The 21,524-nt window shown below is 36.5% G+C and overlaps 1 protein-coding gene and 1 long non-coding RNA gene across 6 annotated transcripts in view; one reads left to right on the top strand and one right to left on the bottom strand.

The window, feature by feature from the left end:
• LOC138940389 (uncharacterized) overlaps window positions 1-21,524 on the bottom strand; it is a 111,240-nt gene that overhangs the window by 21,248 nt on the left and 68,468 nt on the right. The window lies entirely within an intron of this gene.
• On the top strand, window positions 43-20,974 carry Dhc93ab (Dynein heavy chain at 93AB). Its single transcript, XM_070309141.1, has 37 exons — window positions 43-280; window positions 1,134-1,366; window positions 1,464-1,729; window positions 1,920-2,136; window positions 2,224-2,326; window positions 2,719-3,146; window positions 3,224-3,465; window positions 3,699-3,966; window positions 4,098-4,641; window positions 4,777-5,094; window positions 5,537-5,891; window positions 6,148-6,419; window positions 6,636-7,016; window positions 7,299-7,447; window positions 7,727-7,756; window positions 8,493-8,738; window positions 8,955-9,483; window positions 9,568-10,132; window positions 10,226-12,619; window positions 12,795-13,156; window positions 13,363-13,839; window positions 14,009-14,273; window positions 14,416-14,765; window positions 14,875-15,137; window positions 15,229-15,525; window positions 15,669-15,838; window positions 15,913-16,216; window positions 16,279-16,748; window positions 17,120-17,674; window positions 17,741-18,041; window positions 18,274-18,555; window positions 18,680-18,981; window positions 19,194-19,321; window positions 19,408-19,622; window positions 19,685-20,041; window positions 20,124-20,272; window positions 20,422-20,974. Exons 1-37 carry the CDS (start codon window positions 43-45, stop codon window positions 20,714-20,716), a joined length of 13,320 nt encoding a protein of 4,439 aa, XP_070165242.1. The 3' UTR covers window positions 20,717-20,974.

Raw genomic sequence — 21,524 nt, 5'->3', positions numbered from 1 at the left:
TTGTGTCGAAAAAGATAATACATTTTTTGATATTGTGTAGAAATGACTACTCCGGATGCACCGCCCGACTTTCGACTCGAATACATCGGTAGCTTTGTGCAGAAAAGTTTGAAATTAAAACCAGAAAAATGGGGAAGATTATTACTGACAGAGGAATATCGAAATGTGGTGCTAGATTTTTTGGACAAGCCATTACCAATCGCTCTTTTTGTCGTTCTAACATCGAACACACAATTGGTGGCATCGTCAAATTTTCCCATACCATATCAGAGAACGAAAGGTGAGTTCACCATTATACAGTATATCCCTAATTTAAATGGAAAAACTTTAGGAGCGTGTAGGGAACCGAAAAGCTAAGACAGAAAATCCTGTAGAGGTTTGCTTGTTTTTGTTTCATTTTGGAGAAAATCACTGAAAAAGAAATAAAACAAGTTTTCGTTTTTTTACTCATTTATTTACATTTTACTTATGTTATCATCTTTTTAATGCAGATATTGTTCAAAATGTTGCCCTCTTGCAGCAATGTAAGCATTACATCTAGCACTGACCTCATTAATTGCAGCTAGACATTGTTCTAGTGATATTTGGTGCACTGCATCTATGATTCGGTCTTAATTGCTCTCTTGAATTGATTGGCACCGTAAAGGATAACATCAAGTGTTTACATATATAAGGAACCTCGAAGCGGAAAGTTTATTCGGTGCCGATCAACCCAAGAGACCAACTGACAATGAGAGATTGAATTTTTGCGATTTTCTCTAAAATGAAGCAAAAACGGGCAAACCTCTAAAGGACTTCTCGTCTTAGTTTTTCGGTCCCCTGCGCGCTCTTGAAGTTTTGCCATTTAAATTGGGGACACCCTGTATATCATATTACATATATATTGTGTATTTTGTTGTAAAAAATCTAAAAAATTTTGACATATTCCCATGATAAATAAGAATTTGATTTATTTTATATAAGAGCTTGTTTTTGTACAAAAGTTACTTTTTTAATAACATTTTCATTATAATATAATGCTACAAATAAAACAATGCTATCGGTAACTATTCAGTATTGAGTTACTATAAATATCACAAGATATTTGCTATTAGATAGAAAAATATATAGAAAAGTTTATATCATCAATGCAGGAGTTTACGCGATTAAAGTAAAGCAAGCGCCGCTACCAAAAGACAAGGAAGGATGTTCGACCATGTTAATCATGGGAGATCTATCGCATCGCATTGTCGATCAATTAGCTACGTTAATCGATAATATATTCGCTCCTCTTCTCACTAAGCCTGAAAACCATAAAGATTTGCCGGAAATAGCAATTCAAGACATTTGTAAGCACGTACACGCTCTTCGCGGCACGTTGTATCAGGTAAAGCAATCATTATTTAAATTTCTTGTCCTGCTAAAACGTTTAAGATATATGAGACATATATGTAATGATATTTATTACGCTCAAATGCACATAGGTGAAAGGTCAAGTGAACGGAAGAACGGTGTTACCGATGCCAGCGGGCCTCGAAAAGGTGACGGAGGTCGAGAGATTGGTTTCCACAGAGGGTCCACAGGCAGTCGATCTGTATCTGAAAAGTGCTATAGAGGGTGTCGTGATAAAGTGGGCTTACTTAGTAAATGATGTGGTCACTCATGAATCTAGCGTCGCGTTCGAAAATGGTCAAAATCCGACGCCCAATGTCGAGCTGGAATATTGGTCTACTAGATGGGCGAATTTGAGGTGTATTTGAATTATATAATTAAAATAATAAATAATAAAATAAATAATATAATATATACATATATATATTTTTAATAAAACAATATCTTTACTTAAAATTATTAAATTATCAAATATGAGCGTTTTCCTTCTTTTCATAAAATATATTCTGTAAGAATATTTATCTATGATAACATATATTTTTTTATAGATACATCTATGATCAACTGCGAGAGGACCGTGTGAAAAAGATGGCGACAATTCTCGAAAAAACCGACAGCGCGTATTTTCCCTGCTTCCGTACATTGTTCGATAACGTTGTTTCTTCGTTAGCTGAAGCGAAAGAGATATCGTTGTACTTGACGCCTTTAGCAAAGTGTTTCAAATCTGTAGAGGAGACTGATTTTGCTGAGACTAAACCGCTGATGGCAACATTGATACATTCGCTCGGATTAGGATGGGCGAAATGCAAGAGTTATCAGAGCTCTAGCAAGCTTATCATTATACTTCGGCAGATTTGCAATCTGTTGATACAAGAAGCACGTCGATTTCTCGATCCAACATCGATATTTCAAAGCGACGTCGACGAAGCTCTCCAACGCGTTAAAATATCAAGAGGCAAAATATCAATATTTATTTCGATCTACTAAAAAATTATTATTAGCAATATAATCATGTTGTCGTTAATAATTTTTCATTGATTATGTTCTCATTAATTATGTCATTTTATGACTATTGAATAATTTCATCTTTCGCGTTTCGTTAGACTCGCAAAACGCAAATTGATTACAATTAATTATCAATTTAATTTGTTAATAATAGACATGGCAGAGCTTAATACAATATGGCTCTTGTTCAGAGAGATTGTTAATTAAAAATAATAAAAACCTTTTATAAATAAATATATATTATATAATATCGGACAAAAATGACACAAAGAATATATCACATATTCTAATTTACTTCTAATCTCTAATTTCACTTAAAATTCAAATATCTTTTTCAATCAGGAGTCTTGGAAGAATTCAAAAAACAATTCGAATTGAGAAAGCACATGCCTGGCTTGAAACCAGAAGCACCACCTTGGACATTTAATTCCACCGCCGTCTTTACTCGTCTCGACGCTTTTCTGAAACGGTTGGCGGATATCGAGTGGCTCTTCGATACCGTTCTCGAATTTTCCAAGTTAGAGAAGATTGAAATAGGCGGCATTCTCGGACGATCCTTGAGCGCGAGGATCATAAGTGTGTTTAAAGAATTCCAGCAGCTTTTCGTTTCCTTTACCGTGAGAGCCAGCGACGTTCTCGAGCCAGACGACGAATCTTTTGTTGTCGATTGCGCTAAGTTCGCAGAGTCCATTACTGATCTTGACAGCAAATTGGCATCGATTTTATGTCAAGCTTTCGACGATTGTGGCAATCTCGAAAGCGTTTTCAAGGTATAATTTATTCCTTTCTTTTTTTAGTACATACTTCGTAAATAAGGATGCGACAAGCGCTTTCTTTTGTCTTTCAGTTGATAAATATCGCCGGATCGGTTCTGGAGCGAGCCGTCATACGAAAGCAATTCACTAATCGATATGCTAGAATCCTCGAACTTTTGAATATGGAACTTTCGGTGGTGGAAGTATTATTTAATCGCGGTACCAGAGATACTCTGATTGATTTGCCGCCTTTAGCCGCTGCCTTAACGTTCACCAGCATGTTGAGACAGCGCATCGACTTGCCTATACAATCGTTTAAAGCCATGTCATATCCGTATGTTATGTATATTAAAATGCATCAAATTTTTTCTTCAGATTCCACTTTCTTTTTCCTCTATTTTAAATATTATTTTGTTAACGATTTTATATTATAAAGAAAATTATCTGAAATTTATCAAAGATAAAAATAAAATATATCTCTGATAATATTTCTTGATAAATAAATATATAATAAATATCATGTTATGAACACATGATGAATATATTTATAACTTATTCCGTTTATAGCATCATGCATGGCGATGAAGATAAGAATATAATAGTACGTTACGAAAGACTGCTAAAAATATTCGCTGATAAGGAAGACGATCTTTTCATTGAATGGGCGCAAACGGTACCGCAAACTGTTGATGTTGGACTTAATCGTCATCTAGTTTGTAGAGAGAACAACGATATTTTATTGCTAAATTTCGATCCTGATCTTCTTGCCGTATTAAAAGAAGTAAACTACTTAAAACAGATGTCACGTTCTGATATTCCCCAAGAAGCAATTAAGGTATAACATAATCTGAAACACGTGCTTTATTACCTGAATATTTTTACATTTAAAAATTATTCATGTTACGTAATTTTGTTACGCTACTACATATTTTACATTAAATGATTCATTTTGTATTATATTGTCAGGTATCTGAAAGTGGAGAGACGTTCAGGAAATTTCGCACGATGCTAAGTAGCACAGTCGATTCATACAACAACATACGTAAAACCACCAAGCGAGTAGAATTTGACCTAATCGAGTTAGAAGTGGCGCGTATCGATTCCTTGATATCCCGTGGAGAAAACGAATTATGCTGGAGATCAGACGGGCTTTTGGAATATATAACAGAATTGGGCGATCTCGTGGAAGGACTGTGGAAACGCATGAAGACCGCCCAATCGAACATGGAGAAGATCAGAAACATTTTGGAACCTTGGACGAAGACGCCTCTTATAGAACGAAGGGATCATCGTAAGGACACGCTGCTCGCCCTAGAAGATCGTTCGGAAAAAGTATCGAGACGTTACGCGGAAATCACAAAAGCGGCCGAGCAGATACACTCGATATTGAAGGAAAATGAATCGCTTTTTCAAATTGGCGAGATCGGACAGGAAATTTGGCAGGAGTACGTGACATACATTGACGACATCGTAATCGAGTCTCTTCGAAAAGCAGTTGGATGCTCTCTAGGTAAACGTTCAGCTTAGAATTAAAAAAATTTATATTCAATGGCATGGAAAATTTAATTAAAGTTTCTTGCTTAATTATTAAGCAATTTTTAATTTATGCGAAAATGTATTAGACATCTCTTTATCATGCTTTTAGGCTATTTGGCAGAAAGTATGGATCCGATCGGTGAATGCGAACCATTACTTGAAGCAAAATTGGAGCTCAGAGAACCAGATCTGTATTATGTGCCATCACTGGAACCCGACGATCCCGATGGCTTCGATCAGCTGATTATTGGCGTGTTAAATGACATTACTGGTATGGCCGGTTTGATATCGCGATTGAAAAGTAATTCTATAGGATACGCCGAAGAACTGGCACGCGATGCTGATATCAAGGGAATGAAAGATGAAATATTAACAAGTGTAGCTACTGCTGTAGAAGAAGCTACTGATTTCTGTAGTAATTTCGAAGGTATGATTCTCTCTCTCATAAATACTACTATTATTATATTGGACTCTAAATAAATTTTACACTAATTTTTAATCAATATAAATAATAGCTTCATAATACAAATATTATATATGTATATGTATATATATATATATACATATTTAAAATTATAATAGTCTAGTTTATATATAATAATTTAAATTTAAATTCAATAATTGATTCTCATTTTTTTAATAAACGCAAAAAATAGAAGTATTTTTTAAAATCTTCTATTTTAAAATACATATTAAAACATACATCCAAAATATATCATTACCAATGAGTTATAATAATTAAATTAAACATTATCATTATATAATAGAAGTAGATGAATCGAAATATGCTCTTCAAAAATTATAGATCTTTAAATATTCTATTATATTATTTTTTTCATCTCGATGTAACGATCTAACGCTTTGATCAGGCTACGCTTATCTATGGCTGGATGATAGGGATGTTGTGATGCAACAATTCCTCGAGTACAGCCGACAATTGTCAGCGGAGGAAATGGACATGGTGGCGGCCCAGGACCCTAAAGGTCCGACGAAGTCACCGCCGAAAATGGAGCAATTCCGCGAACAAATCGACCTTTACGAGGGACTCTACCTCGAGATCGAGGAAATGAATCTGTCCAAAGTATTTTGCGGCTGGTTCAGAGTAGATCTAAAACCCTTTAGACAGTCGGTACTGAACACCGTGTGCAAGTGGTCGAGCATGTTCAAAAAACATTTGGTCGATCGTGTAACAAGCAGCCTGTCAGATTTGGGATCGTTTATAAGGTATATTTGCATAAAATATTTAACATCACGATTTTTTTTATGTATGATTTGTTATGTAATAGTAATTTAAATATCGCAAAATTTTTGGAATAAAATCTCTCTCTCTCTCTCTTTCTCACACACACACACACATACACATACACATTTCTAATATTATATATATATAATATTTTTAACTTATATAAAGTCTGTATATGTATAATAATTTTTTACTGAAAATTTTTTACTTTATAAATATATTTTATCCAATTTCTAGACTAGCGGACGAGGGATTGTTACAACAAGTACAACCAGGTGATTACGCTGCTTTGGTCAGTGTAATGGGCTACCTATTACAAGTAAAAGAACGTCAACCAACTACGGATGAGATGTTCCATCCGCTAGAGGAAACCATTGAGTTGCTCAAGTTCTACGATCAAGATATACCCGAAGAGGTAAACGTACTGCTGCAAGAATTGCCGGAGCAATGGGCAAACACGAAAAAACTCGCTCTTATGGTGAAGCAGCAAGTTGCACCGTTACAGGCAGGTTAGTATAGAATAACATGTATACGACGACATTATTAAGTTGACAATTTATCATTTTACTTAAATATAAATATAGATAAAAATCAATATATAAACAATAAATAATAATAAATATTAAATAAATATATATATTTAAATTTCTTTTGAAATTAATATATGTATTGTAGTAATGCGTTCAATATTTTTAATTAAATGCAGTAATTACATCTCTAATTAGGTGAAGTATCAAGAATTCGTGGTCGAATTTCCGCATTTGACATTACAATAAATCAGTATAGAGAGGCATTTCGGCGATACACGTTCTTCAAGTACGACTGCAAGAATCCGTATGAGTTATTAGATGAGGCGCACAAGGAGATTCTCATGTTGGAACGTCAAATGAAGGATATACAAGAGTCCGCCTCGTTGTTCGAAGTGATGGTACCCGAATTTAAACAGCTGAGGCAGTGTAGGAGAGAGCTGAAAATGCTTAAGCAGCTCTGGGATTATGTAAATATAGTGCAGAGTAGTATCGAGGGTTGGAAGACGACACCCTGGAGGAAAATTGACGTGGAGAATATGGACATCGAGTGCAAGAAGTTTGCGAAGGAAATACGTGGTTAGTAGCTAAGAAATTGTCTACGGTCCCGAAGGATTTTTAGCGAATAGCACAGTTTTATGTTCCGAATATATTTTTGTAAAATATATTGCCATTTTCTCTTCTTGCATTATTTTCTTTATTCTTGTGCAACTTCATTTATACGCACAAAGTATAATTGTATTTTATGGTATATACTTATTTGCAAAATCTCCTTCTTGCGTGTAATTTTATTTCTGCAAAAAGATGTGATATCGAAACAATTTTAACTTTACTCATCGGTTATATTTCGTCTACTAGCAGCGCTGGACAAAGAAATGAGGCCATGGGATACATATGTATCGTTGGAAGCGACGGTAAAGAACATGCTTACATCATTGCGCGCCGTGGGAGAATTGCAAAATCCAGCTATTCGAGAAAGACATTGGCGACAGCTGATGAATAGTACTAAGGTATCGCTGGAAATCGCAGAGCGGATGTATCATTCATTTTCTCTTACAATACAAACTCATGCAAACTAGGGAACATATTCAATGTTTCTAGCTGAAAAATACGAATTTATATAGTTATCTCAGTTAATTTTTCATATTCCGGTCAATGGTTCGATTGTTATCTGATATTCGCTTTAAATAAAATTCCCTTTCTACGAAATTGTATATAAAAATCCCATGTGTAATCACGTCAGTACTAGACCTAGTTGCACCGCTGTATATACGCTATCGATGTTACAGAAATTGGGCAACATGACTCCAGAAATGACCGTAAGTCTGCTGTATATACGCGCATTTTTATAAACTCTCTATACTTATATCATATTTTTAAATAAAAGTAAAAGTTTTAATTTTTAAATTTTGATCAAATCAATTTCAGCATGAATGCGTTTCTTCTTTTATGAATGCACACACTGTTATGTATCATATTTTTTTAGTTTTTCATAAATGCACACTGTTATGCATCTGTTATGTAATTTTTTATCCGATATATTTATATATTATTATAATGTTATATCTTATAATGTATATAAGCATGGCTCTGAAATAATAGTATGGCTGATAAAGTTTTAATTATTCACAAAACTTATTCATAGGCTTATTTAGCGCTAATCGTGTCCATTTAATGCTAGTTTAGATTTAAACATTATATTTTAAATTTCACATTTAATGATAAGATAAGACTGAGAATAGTCACAACATACACTTATCATTAAACTATAAACTTAAACAATACACCTATTTATAGTTTCTGGCATTGTTCTCTTTCATTATCTATAAATTCTTCATATTCATTCATTGTATAAATCACTGTACAATTTTTTTAATAAATCCGCTTTAAAAAAAATACAAAACATCACATATGAACTTCATATCATTATATTTAGCAACTTCCTACACTATTCTAGATTATTGTATGAGCTAAAGGAAACGAGACAATATATAATAGTTCTGCTTTTTATCGTGAAAATATATCTATTTCGTGAAATAATTTTCTTATATATAGGTTCGTTTCGTAATGGACGAATCAACGACTCTAGCCGATTTGCTCGAGCTAAATCTCCATGAATGCGAAGATGAAGTTAAAAATATTGTTGACAAAGCTGTTAAAGAAATGTCTATGGAGAAATATATGAAAGAGTTAAATGTTACATGGTCGAAAATGGAATTCGAGCGAGAAGTTCATCCTCGGACAGGAGCTACTTTAATAAGAGCTAGCGAAGAGTTGATCGAAACTCTAGAAGAAAATCAGGTTAGATGATGAAGATGATTTGTATTCTCGTTTAAAATATCACCATAAAAAATAAAGAACCAATTATTAATTATTTAATTATTTAATACTTAAAACTTTAAAGCTAATATCTTTTTAAACGTATCTTATTAAAATACTTTGCCGAAACATACAATAGAAATACAATAGAAATATCATTTTTCTGATATTTAAGGATCATTTTGCTTTAAATCGCAGGTACAATTACAAAATCTGATTACCTCGAAATTTATCGCGCATTTTTTGGAAGAAGTGTCATCATGGCAGAAGAAATTGAGCATTGCCGATCAGGTGACGACAGTATGGTTCGAAGTTCAACGCACCTGGATGCATCTCGAGAGCATTTTCATGTCGTCTGAAGATATCCGACGGCAGTTGCCGGTGGATGCTGAGCGATTCGATCGCATCGACGAGGAATTTAAAAAGATGACGGAGGAGATGGCGAAAACGCCGAATGTCGTCGAGGCGACGAATAAGGACGGTCTTGTATCCGCCCTAGACGTTTTGCAAAAAGAACTCGTATTATGTGAGAAAGCCTTGGCGGAATATTTAGAAACGAAACGTCTCGCTTTCCCGCGATTCTACTTCGTCTCTTCTAGCGATTTGCTAGATATACTCTCAAACGGAAACCAACCGGAAATAGTAGCGAAACATTTGACAAAGTTATTTGATTCTATGGCGCGTCTGAATTTTGATGATAAAAACACTTCGTTAAAACGCGTTTCGGGTAAACAATTAAGTTATATATATATATAAATTATTAATTACACATTAAATAATATACAATATTTAACGTCTTTTCACATTTAAGGCATGTTTGCTAAAGACGGCGAATACGTGGAATTCGCAAACTGTGAGATGATTTGCGACGGAGCCGTAGAAGCCTGGTTGAATCGTCTTCAGAGTGCTATGCGCGTATCAATCCGACATTATTTCAGCGAAGCGGTAGTGACATATGAAGAGAAACCACGTGAGCAATGGTTGTTTGATTATCCTGCTCAGGTATCTCTCTGCGGAACGCAAATCTGGTGGACGACCGAGGTCAATATAGCGTTCGCGCGTTTCGAGGAAGGCTACGATAATTCTATCAAGGATTATCTCAAGAAACAAATCTCGCAGCTGAGCACTTTGATCACGCTGTTGATCGGTGAACTGACCAAGCAGGAGAGACAGAAGGTCATGACGATCTGTACAATCGATGTGCATTCAAGAGACGTTGTGACGAAACTGGTGCAATCAAAGGTCGAAAGTTCCCAGGCTTTTCAATGGCAGAGTCAGCTGCGGCACAGATGGGACGAGAAGAAAAAGGATTGCTTCGCAAATATTTGCGACGCGCAATTCAAATATTCTCATGAATATCTGGGTAATACTCCCAGGTTAGAGCTCGCTCGTGTTTCCTTTAATACTTATTTATTCGATAAATGTTTATATGTCGAATAATAAATAACATTTCCCGTGTTTTTCCGCAGATTGGTCATAACGCCGTTAACGGACAGATGCTACATAACTTTGACGCAATCTCTGCATCTCATTATGGGTGGCGGTCCGGCTGGACCAGCCGGGACTGGAAAAACCGAAACCACAAAAGATTTAGGCCGAGCACTCGGTATAATGGTCTACGTATTCAATTGTTCCGAGCAGATGGATTACAAGTCTTGCGGTAACATATACAAGGGATTAGCGCAAACTGGCGCGTGGGGTTGCTTCGATGAATTTAACAGAATCACCGTCGAAGTGCTCTCGGTGGTCGCTGTGCAAGTAAAGTCGATACAGGATGCCATCAGAGACAAGAAGGAAACATTCAACTTCATGGGCGAGACGATAGCTCTTGAAACAACCGTCGGCATATTTATCACCATGAATCCCGGTTATGCCGGCCGTACGGAATTACCGGAGAACTTGAAGGCACTTTTTCGTCCTTGCGCCATGGTGGTGCCCGATTTCGAACTGATATGCGAGATTATGCTAGTAGCGGAAGGATTTCAGGATGCCAGGGTACTTGCAAGAAAGTTCATCACTTTATACACGTTGTGTAAAGAATTGTTGTCTAAGCAAGATCACTATGATTGGGGATTGAGAGCAATAAAATCGGTCTTGGTAGTCGCTGGTAGCTTGAAGAGAGGCGATCCCGACAGACCGGAAGAAGAAGTATTAATGAGAGCTCTGAGAGATTTCAATATTCCTAAAGTAGTATCGGACGATCTACCAGTCTTCATGGGATTAATAGCAGATTTATTTCCAGCCTTGGACGTTCCCAGAAAGAGAGATGTTGAGTTCGAGAAGATGGTTAAACAAGCGGCTGCCGATCTGAGTCTGCAACCGGAAGACGGTTTTATCCTCAAAGTCGTGCAACTCGAGGAGTTGTTAGAAGTAAGACACTCCGTCTTTATCGTAGGTATAGCTGGTTCCGGAAAAACTCAAGTTTGGAAGACGTTATTCAAGACTTATCATAATATGAAGAGAAGACCGGTATATAACGATCTCAATCCCAAGGCAGTGACAAATGACGAGCTCTTCGGCATTATCAATCCAGCAACGCGAGAATGGAAAGACGGCCTCTTCTCGGTTATCATGCGAGAACAGGCTAATCTCGGAGGCGAGAATCCAAAATGGATCGTTCTGGACGGCGACATCGATCCGATGTGGATTGAGTCTCTGAATACCGTTATGGATGACAATAAAGTTCTGACGTTGGCTAGCAACGAGCGAATCGCGCTAACGCCAGCCATGAGATTACTCTTCGAAATTTCGAATTTGAGAACCGCCACACCCGCCACGGTCTCTCGAGCCGGTATTTTGTATATAAATCCACAGGATTTAGGATGGAATCCGTACGTGACGAGTTGGATCGAGAAGCGGCCGCTGCCGAATGAAAAATCGAATCTGGTTATGCTCTTCGATAAATACATTCCTCCCTGTCTCGAGACTTTAAGAACTAGATTTAAAAAAATAACGCCCATAGCCGATATGGCGCACGTCGAAATGTTGTGTCATTTGCTTCATTGTCTTCTGAAACCGGAGTTAACGGCCAGTGATTTCTACAAGGACCACTACGAACTTTATTTCGTGTTCGCCGCTGTTTGGGCCTTCGGTTCCTCCATGTTTCAGGATCAAACTATGGATTATCGAGTGGAGTTTACTAAATGGTGGATCAATGAATTTAAACAAGTGAAATTTCCCTCACAAGGCACGGTATTCGATTATTACATCGACAATGAGACGAAGAGTTTCGTTCCCTGGACGAACCGTCTTCCAAAGTTCGAGCTAGATACGGAGATACCTTTACAAGCTGTATTAGTTTACACGTCAGAATCTATTCGAATAAGATATTTTCTAGATCTGTTGATGCCAGAGAAGCATCCTATAATGTTGGTCGGTACAGCTGGCTGTGGCAAGACCGTCCTGGTCGCGGAAAAACTTTTACAGCTTTCTGAAAATTACGCGGTCTCCAACGTGCCGTTTAATTTCTACACTTCGTCCGAGATGCTGCAGAAGATACTCGAGAAATCATTGGAGAAGAAAGCAGGCAGGAATTATGGTCCGCCGGGAAATAAAACTCTAGTCTATTTCATCGATGATATGAATATGCCGGAAGTGGATCCGTACGGCACTGTCCAGCCTCACACATTAATTAGACAGCATTTAGATTACGGTCATTGGTACGATCGTACGAAATTAACTTTGAAGGACATCCACAATTGTCAGTATGTCAGCTGTATGAATCCGACCGCTGGATCATTTACGATTAATCCAAGATTGCAGAGGCACTTTGCTGTATTTGCCGTTAGTTTTCCGAACATAGACTCTTTGACAACTATATATTCCTCCATTCTGTCGCAACATTTAGCAAATATAGAGCATAGGTAATAAACAATAAATAAATGAGAATGAATAATAAAAAATTCTTTATATATCAAATTTATAATATTTGCAATACTATAGAAGTTTACCGAATAATGTTACAACTTTAAAAAAATGATCATTCGCTACATAATAATATTAATTATAATATTAATTAATAATAATAATATCACTTAGATTTCCTCTAAATGTCACCGAATTATGTCCAAATATCGTGCAAGCCAGCATCCAAGTGCATCACCGCTGCAGTCAGATGTTTCTGCCAACAGCCGTAAAGTTTCATTATATCTTTAATCTTCGCGAACTTTCCAACTGTTTTCAAGGTTTACTGTTCAGTGGTAATGAATGCTTGCAATCTTCGGTGGATTTAATTAGGCTTTGGATGCACGAGACTCAACGTGTTTATGGAGACAAGTTAACGGATGAAAAAGATATTGAAAGTTTTTTGAAACTACAGCTCGATATTTTGAAGAAGAATGTGGAGGAAGTGGACGAAGGCGCAATTCTGGAAAAACCCAACATTTATTGCCATTTTGCAGGTAAATTGATTATTTATTTGTTAAGAATTTTGGAAAATTAATAATATCTGACTTTAATTTTTCGAGATATAATAAGATATATAATTATTGTAGAATATATATTTACAATTTTGTATTAAAAGAGATTATATGAAAATGTATAATTGTTAATAAAATAAAAATATGTAATTTTTCGAATATTAATAAAAAGATTATACGATATTTAGGAGGTGTCGGAGAGCCAAAATATATGGCTGTTAAAGATTGGATGACTTTACATCGGCTATTGTCTGAAGCAATGGTCAGTTATAACGATTTAGTGGCAGCTATGAATCTGGTACTTTTCGAGGATGCCATGATGCACGTATGTCGCGTAAATAGAATTTTAGAGTCACCCAGAGGCAGTGCGCTCTTGGTGGGTGTGGGTGGTTCCGGCAAACAGAGTCTTTCACGATTAGCAGCTTTTATAAGCTCATTGGAGGTTTTCCAAATTCAATTGAAAAAGGGCTATGGCATAACCGATCTAAAACTGGAAGTCGCTGCCCTGTATTCGAAAGCAGGTTTGAAGAATATCGGCATTATGTTCTTAATGACAGACGCACAAGTACCGAACGAACAATTCTTAGTACTTATCAACGATATGCTCGCATCGGGAGAAGTTCCTGATTTATTTGCCGAGGACGAGGTGGAGAATATAATAGCAGGTTTGCTGTATTAAAAACAATCTTAATTAAAAAGATATTAAAATACAAGATAAATCTAACACACACAATATATTTCTATAAAAATATTTTTAGTATCTATCGAATATATGACAAGTACAAATATATCAAAATCTAAATATATTTTATATTAAAAAAAAAAATGATACAGGAGTTCGTAATGAAGTCAAAGGGGCAGGTATGTTGGACACGCGTGAAAATTGTTGGAAATTCTTCATCGATCGCGTTCGCCGACAGCTCAGAATAGTATTATGTTTTTCTCCGGTCGGTTCTACCTTGCGAGTCAGATCCAGAAAATTTCCGGCAATCATAAATTGCACGATGATCAATTGGTTTCATGAATGGCCTCAGGAGGCATTAATGTCCGTGTCGAAAAGATTCCTACAAGAATTGGAAGAGTTGCCAGAAACTTATAGGTAAATGTTTAATTATTACGGGGAAAAACAGTATGCAAATAATACATACACACACACACACACACACACACACATATATATATATATATATATATATATATATATATATATATATATATGTTAAGAAAGACATCTTTGATAGAGAATCAGCTGCCAAATTTATGGCTCATGCACACACCAGCGTAAATATAGCCAGTCGTCATTATTTGAGTAGTGAACGCCGTTACAATTACACGACTCCGAAATCTTTTCTGGAACAAATAAGTTTATATAGTAGATTGTTAAAAACAAAAGCCTCTGAACTACGTGCTAGAGTGGCTAGATTGGAAAACGGCTTGGATAAATTGAGATCGACGGCTGTGCAAGTGGATGAGTTGAAAAAGAAGTTGGCCGTACAAGAAGTAGAATTGCAGCAGAAGAACGAGGCTGCGGATGCTTTAATCGCTATAGTTGGTGTCGAGACGGAGAAAGTCCAAAAAGAAAAAGCAATAGGTTCGATATTATTAATATTATAATTAAATATATTTTTTAAACATATATATTTTATATTTGGCAAAATAAATTATATTTAATCCAAAAAAGATTATATTGTTTTATTTAGCGGATGAGGAAGAATCCAAAGTGGCCGTAATAGCCGATGAAGTTTCGAAGAAGCAAAAAGACTGCGAGGCGGATTTAATGAAGGCAGAGCCTGCTTTGCTGGCTGCGCAAGAAGCTCTGAATACCTTGAACAAGGCAAATTTAACGGAATTAAAATCATTCGGCTCGCCTCCTGGCGCTGTAACGAACGTCACTGCTGCAGTCATGGTCCTTTTAGCACCAGCTGGCAAAGTACCTAAGGATAGAAGTTGGAAAGCTGCCAAGGTATTATTAAATCGACTGGAACGATTCGAGAGAATTTCTCTCTCGTCGTCAAAATAATATTAAAGTTACATTCTTCATTTTTTCTCTAAAGATTGTGATGGCAAAAGTAGATACTTTCCTGGATGCCTTGATTAATTATGACAAAGAGAATATACATCCTGAAGTGATTAAAGCAATACAACCGTATCTCAAGGATTCCGAATTCGAGCCTGAATTCGTAAGGTCCAAATCAGCCGCCGCAGCGGGCTTATGCGCCTGGGTGATCAATATTATCAAATTTTATGAAGTCTTTTGCGACGTAGAACCGAAACGAAAGGCACTCGCGCATGCAAATGCAGAATTAGCCGCGGCTCAGGATAAACTTAGTGGTATCAAGCGAAAAGTGGCTGTAAGTAAACGACAACGAAAGACTTTTCAAATTTTCGAATATTCGTTTCAAAGCGTTATAAACAATTTTGCAAATATATCTGTTTATGTTTCATGAGTGAAATTTTCCGCTGTTATAATAATCTAAATAATCGATTTTCTCAGTCTTTGGAAGAGCAGCTGGCGAAGTTAACGGCGGACTTTGAGCAAGCAACGGCCGAGAAATTAAAATGTCAACAGGAAGCCGATGCTACTAATTCAACAATCGCATTAGCGAATAGATTAGTCGGTGGTCTGGCATCTGAGAACGTTCGTTGGGCTGATTCGGTAGCCAAGTAAGATTTTAAAACGTATATCTCATCTTATTGTGTCCTGTTAACATGTCATGTTAACATTTAAAGATTTTTAGTTTTATGCAGCAAGCGTCGACGCTACCCGGCGATGTACTGCTGGTGACGGCTTTTATATCCTACGTCGGTTGTTTTACAAAACAATTCCGGCAGGATTTACTAAACAAGCAATGGTTACCTTTTATACGCAGCATCGAACCAACGGTCCCAATTACCGAAGGCCTGGATCCTCTCTCGCTGCTAACGGACGACACGCAGATCGCTAAATGGAATAACGAAGGTTTGCCGAACGATCGAATGTCGACAGAGAATGCTACAATATTGACAAATTCCGATCGTTGGCCGCTGATGATAGATCCGCAGGTATACGTATCAAAAAACTGTCTAAAGATAAATACAATTTAATAAAAAAAAAAATTTTACAGCTTCAAGGTATAAAATGGATTAAAGAAAAATACGGAGACGAGCTGAAAGTAATTAGATTAGGTCAACGTGGTTACTTAGACGTGATCGAGTTATCCTTGGCGAACGGATCTACAGTCTTGTTGGAGAACATCGGAGAGACCGTAGATCCTGTTCTGGATCCTCTACTTGGCCGAAATTTAATTAAGAAGGGTCGAGCCATTAAGATCGGCGATAAAGAGGTGGAATACAATTCCATGTTCAGATTGCTGCTGCATACGAAGTTGGCTAATCCCCATTACAAGCCGGAAATGCAGGCGCAAACCACGCTGATTAATTTCACGGTAACGAGGGATGGCCTGGAAGATCAATTGCTTGCGGAAGTAGTTAAGGCGGAGAGACCAGATCTGGAGGAACTGAAGGCGGAACTTACCAGGCAACAGAATGATTTTAAAATTACTCTCAATAGTCTCGAAGATTCGCTTCTGTCAAGGTATAAATTAGCTTCGTCATTTATTTAAATATAATTAAGAAATTTACGAACTATTTAAAATGTAAGCAAGATACAAGATACGATAAATTATATTTAAAAAATTTTTTAATTATATAGGTCTTATTTGCCATGTGAAAAAATAGTTATAAATATAGTTCTAAAAATAATTATAACGTACCACCGTATATGTAAATGTGACAGAGTAATATTTTAAGTACAGATAAATGTAATAACAACATATTTTATTTTATCTTATAATTATTTCTAGATGATAATATTTGTTCGTCTATTGGAAAAAAAGAGATACAATATATATATATATATATATGTATAACAATTAATTTTAATTATTTATGTTATCATTGTGATAGATTATCGTCAGCTGGCAGCAATGTTCTCGAAGATACATCTCTCGTCGAGAATTTGGAGACCACAAAGCGTACTGCCGCGGAAATCGAGTCCAAAGTTACAGAGGCTCGCGGTACCAGCCGAGAGATCGACGCAGCTCGAGAATTATATCGACCTGCAGCAGCAAGGGCCTCATTATTATACTTTATTTTGAATGACCTGAATACTATTAATCCCATCTATCAATTTTCGTTGAAGGCGTTCAGTGTCGTCTTCCAGAAAGCAATCTTGAAGGCCGAGCCCGCGTCCGACGTTACTGGAAGAGTGCAGAATCTGATCGAATGCATCACATATTCAGTCTTCATGTACACTAGCAGGGGACTTTTCGAATGTGACAAGCTAATCTTTGCCTCGCAAATGGCATTCCAAATTTTATTGGCAAGAAACGAAGTTACAGCCAGCGAACTGGACTTTCTCCTAAGATTTCCTATAACGCCACACGTCACCTCGCCCGTAGATTTTCTCACCAATACTAGCTGGGGTGGCATAAGAAGCCTCGCTACGAGGGAAGAGTTTCGGTACGCAAGATGGGAAACTTATCCCATACTCGCGCTTTACTTTCTCACTGTTTTCCTCCTTTGAAGGAATCTGGATCGGGACATCGAGAGTTCCGCCAAACGTTGGAAAAAGTTCGTAGAGTGCGAATGCCCGGAGCGTGAGAAGTTTCCTCAAGAATGGAAAAATAAAACGGCTATACAACGTCTATGCATGCTGAGAGCTTTGAGACCAGACAGAATGACGTATGCCATCGCTGCATTTATCGAGGAAAAGCTTGGTTCGAAATACATTGAGGCGAGAACGGTGGAATTTGCAAAATCTTTTGAAGAAACTAGTCCAAGTACTCCTATCTTCTTCATTCTATCGCCCGGAGTTAACCCGTTAAAGGTGATCGTGTAATATTTTTTCTTATCGATATTTTATGCGAATAACATTTCTTAAAGCTTTCAATAATTTTATGTGTATATATATTTAAAAACTTTTAAAAATACAATTTTTAAATACAATACGGTAAGATCAATGCAATAAATATTATATTATATTGAGAAAATCATTTCATAAAATACTAAAAACAGAGATATAATCAAACATAAAAAAATATAATATCTTGGAGTATTAGGATGTGGAAAACTTGGGTCGACGTCTTGGCTTTACATCGGATAATCAAAACTTCCATAACGTGTCCCTTGGTCAAGGACAAGAAACTGTGGCCGAACAAGCTATAGATATAGCGGCTAAAAATGGTCACTGGGTAGTGCTGCAAAATATACATTTAGTAAAAAAATGGCTTCCGCTGTTGGAGAAGAAATTGGAAATAGCCGCAGAAGGATCTCATTCCGATTATAGAATGTTTATGAGCGCAGAACCGGCTAGTACGCCAGCCGGCCATATAATACCCCAAGTAAGAGTATTTCGCAATGTTAAATTATATGTAATTTAAACAGATACATAAATCGCTTAATAATCTATTCTTAATATTTTACTTCAATAGATGCATGTTTCTTGTTATAATAATTTTTTTTTAGGGTATTCTGGAATCGTCAATTAAAATTACAAACGAACCACCTACCGGTATGCAAGCTAATTTGCATAAAGCTCTAGACAATTTTACTCAAGAAACTTTAGAAATGTGTTCTAAAGAAGCTGAGTTCAAAGCGATTTTATTCTCTTTGTGTTATTTCCACGCTGTCGTCGCGGAGCGTCGTAAATTCGGACCCCAGGGTTGGAATAAAATATATCCCTTCAATGTAGGAGATCTGAACATCAGTGTCAGTGTGCTGTACAATTATTTGGAAGCAAGTCCGAAAGTGCCTTGGGAAGATTTAAGGTTAATATAATCACTATTAATAAAAGTCATGAATAAATGCAAAAAAATCATGTAAAATTGTTTAAATATCGCTCAATTATATATATATATATATATATATATATATATATATATATATATAGTATATATATATAAAAGTATAATTTAATTAAAAATAAAATTATTCTCTCAAAATATGGAAAAAAAAATTAATAATATACATCTTCAAAAAGATATCTCTTCGGGGAAATTATGTACGGTGGCCATATAACAGATGACTGGGACAGAAGACTTTGCGTATCTTATCTTGAAGAATTAATGCAGCCTGATTTAATTGATGGAGAACTGCAACTGGCGCCAGGTAAATCAATACGCGAATCAATCATTACGATATTAAATGAGAACTCAATTTTCTCCGTGAATATCATTGTTATCTTATATTTCAAGGTTTTCCCGCGCCTCCTAATACAGATTTAGTCGGTTATCATACGTATATCGATGAAGCTATACCGCCGGAATCTCCGTACTTATACGGATTACATCCAAATGCGGAAATTGGTTTTCTAACGATGACAGCTGAGAATTTATTTAAAACAGTCTTTGAAATGCAACCCCGAGATGCTGGCAGCTCGGGAGGACAAACCGTTACCAGAGAGGAGAAGGTTAATATATTCGTTTAAAAATATGATAAAGTAAATGATCGTCTCGTTGTTTTATTTGACAGGTGAAACAAGTATTGGACGAGATAATAGAGAAATTACCCGAGGAATTTAATATGACGGAAATAATGGGAAAGGTAGAGGAGCGAACACCTTACGTGATCGTTGCGTTTCAAGAATGCGAGAGAATGAATTTCTTGACGACCGAGATTAAACGATCGTTGCGCGAGCTGGATTTGGGTCTCAAGGGCGAACTTACCATAACATCAGACATGGAAGATTTGGAGAACGCGCTATTCTTCGATCAAGTTCCGCCGATATGGGCCAGCAGGGCTTATCCGTCCTTGTTGGGACTAACCGCTTGGTTCGTCGATCTGCTGCTGAGAATCAGAGAACTGGAGACATGGTCAACGGATTTCGTTGTGCGTATATAGAGACAGAGAAAGACGATAATTTGCGGTCCCAGAATAGTGCTAACGTGCAAAAAAATTAATCTTTTTCTAGTTACCGGCATCCGTGTGGCTCGCCGGCTTTTTTAATCCTCAATCGTTACTCACCGCCATCATGCAATCGACGGCGAGAAGGCACGAGTTACCGCTCGATAAAATGTGCCTTCAGTGCGACGTGACCAAGAAGAACAAGGAGGAGTTCACGTGAGTAGGAAAGATAATGAATTGGACGGAAGTTGAAGTTTCGCGATACGCGCGCTCGCGAAGGGCAGAATAGTTATCCAGTAGTCGTTAACTTAATTCGTCGTACATCGAGCTGAGGAGTGACTTCCTTCCCGATTCGTTCGTGTTAGGTCGGCTCCGAGGGACGGGGCCTACGTCCACGGAATATTTATGGAAGGCGCCCGATGGGACGTCCAAACAGGAATCATCGTCGACTCCAGGCCCAAGGAATTATATCCAGCGATGCCCGTGATTAATGTACGCGCGATCACGCAGGACAAACAGGATTTGAGGAACATGCACGAGTGTCCGGTATACAAGACACGCATGCGAGGCCCAACATATGTGTGGACGTTCAATTTGAAAACCAAAGATAAACCGGCCAAATGGACGTTGGCCGGTGTTGCTCTTCTGTTACAAACATAAAAAAAAAAAAAATAATCGTTGTTAGTTTAGCAGTTGGCTAATAGAATAATTGCTCGAGCTACAAGTTGACAGCATAGTTGTACCTGATCATAAATAAGATATATTGTTAACCATTTCTATGTTGAGTATTTTTGCATTTAATTTTCGCTATATAAATAAGACGGTATTTTAAACTTTTCTCTATTATATAATTTTTCAAGTAATTCATAAAAATATTAATTGAAGTTATTTATTTTTAATTTAGCATTATTTATTTTTAATATTTATTCTCGATTAATCTATCTAATCTATTGATCTATCTATTGATTATTATAATTTTGAAAAGAAAAATGTGATCAATATTTGCAATTAGATTATATATATTCTAATACAAATCTAATAATATAAAAAGTATAGAAAATATATAAAGTTATTGATTCTATTAAGTTAATATAAAGAAATTGATTAATATAGTACTCAAACTTTAGAATTAAATGATACCTCTATCGGAAGAATAATCCATGTATATTCATTTCGACAAGAATAAAAAAAATATCTCTGTTAAAACTAGTATTTTATATAAAATAATCGTTTAGATCACTCTTATACATAAAATTGATATAAATTTGTTGCTTACAATCTCAAAATGATACATTTTGCACGAAAAAGATCCGCAATTATAGCGTATAAAGAAGAAAACGATTCGACAGCAAATCTCAAATGGTCGATCGAAGGTGGGGTACTTCGAGGTCGACTAATCGACCGAGAGTTAATAAAACGTAGGAGGAGAAACGACGCGAGGTCTCCAAGGAGTATATCCGGCCCGTTT

The sequence above is a fragment of the Polyergus mexicanus genome, unplaced genomic scaffold (genome assembly GCF_030449975.1).
Source record: "Polyergus mexicanus isolate NDT 795.1 unplaced genomic scaffold, iyPolMexi1.0 SCAF_16, whole genome shotgun sequence".
Lineage (NCBI taxonomy): Eukaryota > Metazoa > Arthropoda > Insecta > Hymenoptera > Formicidae > Polyergus > Polyergus mexicanus.
The sequence above is the reverse complement of the archived record's forward strand: the minus strand, read 5'-3'. Positions and strand labels throughout refer to the sequence as shown.